Below are 10,554 nucleotides of genomic sequence, written 5' to 3'. Positions count from 1 at the left end.
TATTCTTGGTGAATTAGAGTGAGTGTTTTCATTTTATCTTCTTAATAATGATTTAAGATGACTTTTGCATGAATTTAAGCACCATAAAGAAATGAAAGCCTGGGAGGAAGATGGTTCTGAGGAAGATTTCCATGTTAAAATATTGAGAATGATTTTTGAAAGCATTTAAGTGACTGATAGCCTACATCTCCTGAACTTAAACTCTTAAGAGAAAACATTTTAAAGATGCCTGGGGGTGCAATTACGCTTTACAGCTTGAGCAGTCCTAACCATTCCCTTCCCTTTTTGTTCATACTGCAGCCCAAGGCCCCTTCCTCTGTGCCTTGCACCAGCTTTCAACCTATCAGACCCTCACAGGGTGAGTTTAAACAGTTAAAACAGTGAAATAACAGGGTTTTTTCCCTTCAGGTCAGCAAAGTGAGTCTGCTTAGCAGCGGATCTGGTACTTGTATGAGGGGAGAATGAGATGACAGCTGGGTCAGCTCTTCAATACGAGCTCCTACGATGCGTAACTTCACCCAATGGGTATTGAAACGAAATTACTTTAGGAACTAAATACAGACTTATATATATGGGTTTTTTTGCCAAGCCTTTGGCTCTTTAAAGTTCAGCTCCTTTCAGAAATGAGACTCCATGTCCTCATGGGTTCCTTTACCTTTTATTAGACCTCTCCCGGCTGTTCCATGAGATCTCCCCATGAACCCCACAGCACCCTCTTGCCCTCTGTCACGGATGCCGCAGTAACTGATGATGTGCCCAGGGATGGTGGCTAGAGACAGGTCTCTGGGCTGCTTCTTCATGGCTAATGTCCCTGAAGTGCCCAGGATAGGCTCAGCTCCCATCTCATGCCTTCATCTGTCATTATAACCCAAGAGGAAACAGCCTCAAGCTGCACCAGGGCAGGTTTAGATGGAGCTGAGGAACAATTCCCTCCCCAAAGGGTGCTCAGGCACTGGAACAGGGCAGTGCTGCAGTCACCATCCATGGAAGTGTTCACACACGGCGCAGCCGAGGCCCTCAGCGCCATGGGTTAGTGGTGGCCTCGGCTGTGCTGGGAACGGTTGGACCTGATGACCTCAAAGCTCTTTTCCAACCTGGTTAACTCAACGACTCCATAACCTGACACCCACCGAGCGCTTCCCCCCAGGAGCCAGCAGCACCAACGCTCCACCACGTCCCGCACCGGACCGCGTCTACACGCACACCCCAGCGCCGGGAAGCGCTTCCCCCTCTGCAGAGCCACGGGAGCTCGGCTGGGAGCCTCCCCACAGCCCCTCAGCGCCCGATCCCTGCAACACCCCCGGCCCGGCGGCTCCCGCCCCTCCCGGAGCCCCTCATCCCGCCCCAGGAAGCGCCGACCCGGAAGGCGTTTAGCGGTCACGCCGGGCAAGATGGCGGCGCCCAGGCGGTGAGAGGAGAGGGCGGCGGGAGCGGCGCCGCGGCCATGAGCGCTGCCCGCCGCTGCAGCCCGCCCCGGGCGCTGGCAGGTACCGCGGGGCGGCGGGGCCCCGGCGGGCTCCGGGGTGCGGAGGGGGGGTGAGGCTTGGGCGGTGGGCAGGGACGGGGTGGTGGTGGCTGGGGCCCGGCCGACCCTGGGGCTGTGAGGAGGCTTTGGGGCTGCTCTGTGTGGTGGGGCACGGGGCCTGTGTGTCGCTTGTGTGCATCCCCTCACATAGGGGTGTGGGTGTGGTGTCCCATAGGGGTGTCGGTTTGGTGTCCTGTAGGGGTGTCAGTGTGGTGTCACATAGAGGGGTGTCGGTGTGGTGTCCCATAGGGGTGTCGGTGTGGTGTCCCATGGGGGTGTCGGTTTGGTGTCCCATAGGGGTGTGGGTGTGGTGTCCCATAGGGGTGTCGGTTTGGTGTCCCATAGGGGTGTCGGTTTGGTGTCCCATAGGGGTGTCGGTTTGGGGTCCCATAGGGGTGTCGGTGTGGTGTCCCATAGGGGTGTGGGTGTGGTGTCCCATAGGGGTGTCGGTGTGGTGTCCCATAGGGGTGTCGGTGTGGTGTCCCATAGGGGTGTCGGTGTGGTGTCCCATAGGGGTGTCGGTTTGGTGTCCCATAGGGGTGTCGGTGTGGTGTCCCATAGGGGTGTCGGTGTGGTGTCCCATAGGGGTGTCGGTGTGGTGTCCCATAGGGGTGTCGGTGTGGTGTCACATAGGGGTGTTGGTGTGGTGTCCCATAGGGGTGTCGGTGTGGTGCCTCATAGGGGTGTCGGTTTGGTGTCACATAGGGGTGTCGGTGTGGTGTCCCATAGGGGTGTCGGTTTGGTGTCACATAGGGGTGTCGGTGTGGTGTCACATAGGGGTATCCTCTTTGGGGTTTGACTTTGGTGCTGCCCTCTGTCACCCGCTTCCTTGGCCTTATTTGCCAAGGTGGTTTTGTCAATAGCATGTAGAGATAGTAATGGAGCAATAAACTAAAACTGCGTCTCTGGGGAGCAGAGAGGAAAGAAAACTCCATTAGGGCAAGCTGCACGTTTAGTTCTTCACCTGCAGAACCTTTCAGTTCTTCACCTGCACAGCTCTGGTTACCATTTGTTGGGGTGTTTTGTGTCACAACTGATTATAGATGCTGTAGTCTCAATTGAAAGCAAACTTGGTGGCAGAGAAGGAAGTGGATTCTGGTGTGCTTTTTCTTTTTCTTTAAATAGGACTGTTTGTCTGGCGTCTGAAGAACACTGGAATACGGCAGGTACCATGCCAGTTCGGACAGCTATGCCATGTAGCCAACGACAGATTGATTACATTTCAGTACTTTAACTTTCTCAAACGAATGGTGAGTCTGTTTATCCCATGTTTCTTATGCTTTGATTTGTCCTATGTGATGAGTCAGAACAGAGATTAGTTGATAGTTTTCTTATCAGCCAATCTCAGGCAATTCCAAGTGTCTCCTTTTCTATGCTGCATCAGGGTTTAGCGCTTGGCACCTTGGAGGAAACCTGCTGTAGCAAGGATAGTGCCTTGTGCTGTGGTGTGTCTGCAGGGGTTTTCTGTGCTTTTGAATCAGGGCATCCTTGTCCTGTTGAGAAAAATGAAATGAAGTGATTTCTGAAGTTATTTATAAAATTGCTATTAAGGAAGTACAATCCTGGCTAGCAGTGGCACAAGTGGTAGATGGAACTCACTTGTGGAGGATGTGTGTTCTGAGTGAAGAGTTAATCAGTTTGAATCAGGGCTTCTGAGTAACTTAATGGGTTACATTCTATAGTGTGCTGTTAATTTGAGGTTTTAAAAGGGCTCTCATTATCATTCAAACCCTTGAAATTCTATCTTCATCTTCAAACAGTTGTAAGACAATGGTACTAAAAGACGTGTCTTGCTCTGTAGGAGTTGCGTCCTGTTCATTATATCTAAAAAGAGTTAAATGCTCGTTTCCTTATTGTGTTTTATTATATAAGAGCCTCTAAATGAGGCTTCAAACTTCCTGGTCAATACATGTTCACTATGTAAAATGGTTGTCTAGTTAATTAGCGTGAAGTTTGGCATAAATAGCAATAGCCTAATGTGGGAGATGGTTTTGTGTCATAGGAGGTAGATTGTATTTTCTGGGATTTTCCTGGTTTTTACCCGTCTCAAAGATGCAGAAAGTGGAGTGCTTTTATTTGATGACTGCTGTTGTTACAGGCATGGTGTACATCTTTGATGGTGAATTGATCAGTTGTAAATTGATGTTGTCTGGAGGTTTTGAATGAGCAAAGTAGTTTACTGTTGAAGCCACAGAGGAGGAGGTAACTTTATACAGAAGGAATTCTTCCACCTTAAGGAAACATTATGGGTGCAGTTGTGAGTTGAAAAGCTGCTTTTGTAATACCTTGTCCAACCTCAGAAACTCTTTTGCATGTGAAATAAGTGTTTGAAATTCAGGATAACTCAGTAGTGTCATCATAGGAAGTAATTCTCCAAACAATAACATAGTAATAATATTGATGATATTAATAGCCTCAAGTGGCCATAAATATCTTCTTAATTATTCATTCTCTTTCTATTCAGTATGTAACACAATGCAACAAAGACCTCAGCCAACGAGCCAAGCCTAAGTCTGATTCAGTTGCATCTCCCTTTCGTGAACTTCAGCAACTGGATCAAGAAAAAGAGGTTATACACAAGATTAGACCAGTTTCACCTGTGCATCAACCTTTGTCTGAGGCATCAATCAGCAAGCAGCTGAGAGAAATGAAGTCAACTGCACAAACTGAAGGCTCAGTTGCAGCAGCAAGAGCAGAAGCCAAAGCAGACACACAGTGGAAAGAGATGAAGTTACGGCTGGATGATTTGCCAGGAATTTTGGCACGCTTGTCCAAGATTAAGCTTACAGGTACTCCTGGTCATTTTTTTCACTTCTGCGCTTCCTGTTTAATATATCAGAGTTCTTTAGTATGTTACTGGTACTGTGTAGGTTTTTGTGTGAGAATTCCCACTTTACTGCACAAAGTCCCTGGCTCAATTGCAAGGAAAATTGTTGCATGAGGAAAAATTGTTTTATGGAAGCATTTTATAGTTTTCCCATGAATTTTATTTAAAAACAGTGAGGAGGAGCTTGCATCATACCACCAGCTAGCTTTTGGGAATCAGAAACAAGTGTCACTAAACTGGGTTACAAGTGAATTTACAAGCTTTGCATTAAGTATTTAATAGCATCTTGCTTAAGGTTACCAATTTTCTGTCTTTTTTTTACTGAACTTTCACTTAAGTACTACTTTTTGTGAAATAAGTATTAAAAGTCCCAAGAAAAGATAATCCAGTTAATTTCCTGTATTATAAAGGAAAATGTTTCCGTGTGACCAATTAAAAAAGGATGTATAATTACCTCCTCTAGGCAAGGATGGGGTGTATCCTCAAACCAGCAGTTTGTTAAGCCTTGTAGCCTCACTACCTTTTCCCTTGTTCTAATAGTAGTACTTAACAACTATAAATTACTTCTTTCTGATAGGTAGTGCTATATATACTTTTATGTCTAGGGAAACTAATGATCCGACCAAAGCCTTACATCTTGTCTGTATCAGGGCCAAGAACAGTAATACAATTTCCTAAGTCCCTACTGCGGTGCTTTCTCCGGTGGATGAAATAAATCCTTGGTAATAAAACTGTTGTTCTTCGCCATAGCAATTTGTTATAATAAATGTCCTGAATTCAGTTTATTTCTTGAAACTTTGTCTTGCAATATATAAATTTTCATTGTTTCTCATGGCAAAATTGTACTGACCACATACAGCATGCAGTGGTCATTTAATTTTTTATTTAGCAATAGTTCCCAGTGCTGATGAGACATTTCATGTTTTGGCCTTGACAGAACTGATCTTGTCCAAGTGTTCTTCCTCATTGTTTTTAAAAACCTCAAAGCATTTATTTGGTGCTGATAAAAAGCCGGGTTAGTAGGCTTGAGGGATGGGAAGCATGTGTTTTGGTACTTTACCATGTCACTTTTCCATGTTAGCCATGGTAATTTCAAATTCAGGTATATAAAACTCTTCTTGGTACATTGATCTTATATCAGGGTCATTGTCATTCAGATTTGCAACAGCTTTGTGGCATGGGTGATGAGACACTGGAACGGGTTGCCCAAAGAAGTGATAAATGCTCCATCCCTGGTAGTGTTCAAGGCCAGGTTGGACAGAGCCTCAGGTGGTGTGGTTTAGTGTGAGGTGTCCCTGCCCATGTCAGGTGGGTTGGAACTGGATGATCTTAAGGTCCTTTCCAGCCCTAACTATTCTATGATTCTGTGTACAGCCGCAGTATTGCCTTATTCTTCTTTCTGCATAATGCACATCTTGACTTTTTCTCCCCAGTGCTCTTCAGTTTTAGTAATACTTTTTTCTGTTGGGTTCACCATGGATAACTTGCAAGTGCTTTATGGAGAATTAGATCTTCTGGCATGTTCAATGAGGTGATTTAGTTTAAGTGGCTCTTTTATATGAACTTGAAAGCTGTGCTAGTTATTGAAGTAGAACTGAATTAAAATATCTCAATAGGTCGAGAAATACAAAGTTAAAATGCCATGATTAAATGACCAGAGAGAGGGAGAGAAAATGAACTGTTGTTTTAAGCACTTGAAGTGTATGTTCTTACGTTTACTGATGTTCCATATGAGTAAGCTCTGTGTTAGTACCACATCTGAGTATTACTGATGCTCCTTAAAATGGGAGTTTCAAGAAGCGCAGCAGAGTGGAAGAGTATTTTTCTGGATAAAGTAATTATGTGATATGTTTTATTATGTGGTTTCAGTGTTGCTGTGAAACTTCTCAATAGCTGCTAGGTTGAAGAGCAAAAGGCAATATTGACAGGCAAGCGAGTAGCACTCTGATTTTAAACTCAGTTGTTACTTGAAACCTGTAGCAGGCAAAGGGTGCAGGATTTCATTCCCTTCAGGTTTTGTGTGGATGTGCTGCTCTTGATCCAAGGAATTGCAGTAAACTTTGTACCTGTTGAGAAGGTATAGAGATACAAAAGAAATCTCAACCTCTCTTCTTGTTGTGAACTTTATGAGTAATGATTTGGGGGAAGGGAAGACTATTGGAAGTAGGAAGTGTAAAAGAATAAGTTGGATGAAGAGGGGTTTGTAGGAGGGGAGTTCTGTTGTTGGTCTTTGTTGGACATAGATAATGTAGGAGATGCGCAGGAATAATACTGGATGTAGTGTAGGGAGCAAGGAAACAATTAGTGCTTTTTTGTTTTACCCAAACTTGTGTAATTGTTTAGACAAATGATATATTCTCTAAAGATATGGTTGTGTAGTTCTTTTGATTTTAGTATTTTTTTAAAAAAGGAAAATAAATCCTCTGAGGTCAGTTTTTAAGTTACAAATGACACACAACTCAATGCCTTTCACCCATGAAGTTCTGATAGATCTCATATCCGGTGTGGTGCTTTGGGTTTTTTTTGGCAGGTTCTTTATTTATACTTTTTAGAGCATGAAATAACAAAAAACCAAACTCTGCATTATGCTAAAATGGGACTTCCTTGTGCCCTTTTCTTCTCCCACTGCTGGAGTAAAGAGAATGTTTGTTTGTGTTCCGAGCTGTAATTCATCTTTGAAAGGAAATGAGTTTAGCTATTACCATAGTCTCCTGCTTCATATAAACTGCAGCTCTTGTGCCTCTGCCATTAGAAACTCTGCCTTACGAACAGGAAAAGATCTTTGTTTATATTCTTTTGCCATAGAAAACAATTAGGAAACTTCTAATTGCTTGTCACATAACCTACCTTTTTGGGTTCAGTTTCCATCCTTTCCCTTCTCTGCAGTGTTCTCTGTAGGCTGCTGTCTGCACAGCTGTGTCTTACCATGCAGGCACTTGGAAAGCTAATGCCTCTGTCTCATAAGTTTTCAGAGTTATAAATACTGTTTTCAAGTTGAAAATAAAGTTTATGTATAAATGCGAATAGAACAGAGACATGTAAAGGTGCAGTAATAGGAGGAAACTGTAATATTTTCTAATGTAAACACAAGAAGAATTTCTGGTTGTCTCATCTTCTTAAATGCAGCTTAAAGTTTACATTTGTGTAAGGTTTTCCTCAGTGGTCCGAGAACGAAGGTGAGAGAGATGCAAAACCACACAAAAATTAAACTTCAGGTTTTAATTTGGGGGAAGTGGGATAGAGGCACAATACAAAAAATGCTGAGTATTCTCACTGAGTATTTCTCTATGGTTTGTGATAAATGCACCGTACCTGGCGGTGTTCAAGGCCAGGTTGGACAGAACCTTGGGTGACTTGGTCTGGTGTGTGGTGTCCCTGCCAGTGGCAGGGGGTTGGAACTAGATGATTGTGAGGCCCTTTCCAACCCAAACTATTCTATGATTCTATATTCTTGATGTTGGTCCTGTACTAAAGAACGTCTTGTATGCTGGCCTCTTGGTGAGGACAACCAGCTAGATAGACTCATAGAATGGTTTAGGTTGGAAAGGACCTTAAGATCATCCAGTTCCAACCCCCTGCCATGGGCAAGGATGCCTCACACTAGACCATGTTACCTAAAGCTCTGTCCAGTCTGGCCTTGAACTCTGCCAGGGATGGGGGCATTTACCACCTCTCTGGGCACCCTGTGCCAGTGCCTCACCACCCTCACAGTAAAGAGCTTCTTCCTTGTATCTAACCTCAATAAATGAATAGGTAGCACCTTATGTAGCGCCTGTCTGAGAAGTGGATGTATTAAGATGGGGCAGATATAATTTTAACAGCTAATTTCTAATCTGCTGTAGAATTTTTAATGTAACTTTCCAGCCTGCTGAGGAAGGGGCTGTGTGTTAGCATGTATCCTCAGTTCTAAATATATGTCAACTGCATGTCAAAGTAGTTCTCATTTTGTGGTAATTACAACAGTAACTATTATCCTAGCATTGAAAGCAAGCTTAATAGTGGTAGCTTTCTGGCAAGTTATTTTCCATGCTACAAGGAAAACCTAATGAAGTAAAAGTAAACCGTCATTACAGTTTATTTTTGCAAAGCATTTTAAAATTGTTCAATGGGAAAAAGATACTATCTGCTCTGTGTGTAATATTGTACTTGAATTTTATGTGATACAATGCAAAGAGTCATTTTAAGTCTTTGTCCCAGACTGAAGTTTGCTTCAGGAGTTTGGCCATCTTTAGTATGCAGGTTAAAATCTGCAACAAAAGGAGGGAAGGCTCTGGGGAGACCTTAGAGTAGTTTCCGGTGTCTGAAGGGTGCCTACGAGAACTCTGGAGAGGGACTTCTTGCAAGGGCCTGTAGGGACAGGACAAGGAGGAATGGCTTTAACCTCAGAGGGGAGATTTAGATTAGACACTAGGAAGAAGTTCTTCTCTGTGAGGCTGGTGAGGCCCTTGCACAGGGTGCCCGGAGAAGCTGTGGCTGCCCCATCCCTGGCAGTGTTCAAGGTCAGGTTGGATGGGGCTTGGAGCAGTCTGGTCTGGTGGAAGGTGTCCCTGCCCGTGGCAGGGGGTTGGAACTGGATGAGCTTTGAGGTCACTCCAGCCGAAGCCAGTCTGGGATTCTATGATATGCTTTTGCCCAACCAAATCTGAGTTGATAAAAGAAGCGTGGTCAGTTGTATAGCACTAATACAAATCCTGCATTTGGATCTCCAGAAAGGAAAGTGTAAAAACTCTGGAAGGAGAATTCCATCAGTTTCTGGCAAGATAGCTTCCTTTAAGTAGTATATAAACATAAAGCAGTGAAATCGTGTCTTAAAAGTAGAAATGCATTTCCTTTTGTCCATCCATATGTACCAATATATCATCAGTATATGAGTGGGAAGGAAATCTAAAGCTGAATTGGTTTGCTTTGGCTTTCTACGTTTTTATTTTGGCTTGGCTACTATTTAATAGGAGGTAAACAAAATCTGGCACAGTGATTGGCATGCTATAAATACAAGTACAGGGATTTCTAAAGGCAGCATGCATTACAATGAAGCTGAAGAGGAATGTAAAGAATACACCGTGGACTTTATGAATGTGTTTTTATGCTAGAAACATCATAATTCGTTCTTTTTGTCACCAATCCATTAGCATTTTCTTTTTCATTTACATGGAAATGGGAGACAAATGTCCCCTGTTAGTTTTTGTTAAAGCTAATGATGTTTAGAAGACTGAAAATCAGGTTTAGGCTGAGCTCATAAGTTTAAATCCTGGCTTCTTTTTGAAGAGCATATATAATGCCAACTCTCATCAACAAATCTTGAAAGGATCAATGCCATCTATTATGCAATAAGGTGAAGTTAATTTGGCCCCTAAAGCACTAAACTAACAGGGATTAAAAAACAAACAGTCAATGACCTCATTGCCTTGATGTGATCTCAATTAAATATACTTTTCCTCCACGAGGGAAGTAGAAGAGTATAATATTGCTTCCACAGTAAAAGAAAATAAACTTCCCAATCCAAAGGGAATGTTTTCTTATTTACTCTTCACGTGTTGCATTGAAATTGCTGGATGGTGAGGCAAGTGGGGAATGCCTGTTGTTCACTGCCCAACAACTGGAAATACCTGGGTTAATGGGGTAAGTGCGAGGATGTATGACAACCTTTTTTGATGAGATCCTGATAAGTCACACTGAAATGAGTGGCTGAAATTAATCTGGAGAAATCAATGGGGACTTTAATTAGTGCTGTAGCTGTACAGTGTTAGAATTTCTTTGAGGTCAGTGTAATGGTAATGTTACACTGACTGTTTGCCAATCTGCTTCACCTTTCTTCTTCAGTAAATGAGTTGGTGTTTTTCCGTAATAAATTGGTGTAAAGTGCTCTCTAAGATAAGTTTTAATTAAATCCTTGTCTAGAAGTGAACGTGTGATTTATTATGCAGAAGAAATGAATGTAATCACTCTTAGAAATGCAGACGCCTCTTTCACTGTCATCTTTGCAGTGTGTTTTTTAGCTCAGTTGTAAACCAATTACATATTTTCTTGTGCACTCTACTAGTTTTGAAACTAAGATGCTGTTGCGTTTATATTCTAAATGGGGTCCAGTCTTTCAGAAACCTTCAGGTTTATTAGTTTGTGTGGTGGGGTTACAGAATTTGTGGTTATTTCATAGAATCGCAACCTAGTTTGGATTGGAAGAGACCTCAGAGTTCATTCATTT

The 10,554-nt window shown here is 43.1% G+C and overlaps 1 protein-coding gene across 1 annotated transcript in view; it reads left to right on the top strand.

The window, feature by feature from the left end:
- The first annotated feature begins 1,332 nt into the window (after positions 1 to 1,332).
- Positions 1,333 to 10,554, top strand: part of LOC134174665 (protoheme IX farnesyltransferase, mitochondrial) — a 103,027-nt gene continuing 93,805 nt past the window's right edge. Inside the window, exons 1-3 of the mRNA XM_062639856.1 lie at positions 1,333 to 1,487; positions 2,651 to 2,775; positions 3,990 to 4,314. Of these exons, the coding sequence (XP_062495840.1) occupies positions 1,445 to 1,487; positions 2,651 to 2,775; positions 3,990 to 4,314 (493 nt within the window). The 5' untranslated portion in view covers positions 1,333 to 1,444. The remainder of the gene's footprint in view (positions 1,488 to 2,650; positions 2,776 to 3,989; positions 4,315 to 10,554) is intronic.

This window comes from Pezoporus occidentalis, unplaced genomic scaffold, assembly GCF_034315485.1.
Source record: "Pezoporus occidentalis ecotype Australia unplaced genomic scaffold, CSIRO_AGI_Poc_V1 ctg62, whole genome shotgun sequence".
Classification (NCBI taxonomy): domain Eukaryota; kingdom Metazoa; phylum Chordata; class Aves; order Psittaciformes; family Psittacidae; genus Pezoporus; species Pezoporus occidentalis.
The sequence above is the reverse complement of the archived record's forward strand: the minus strand, read 5'-3'. Positions and strand labels throughout refer to the sequence as shown.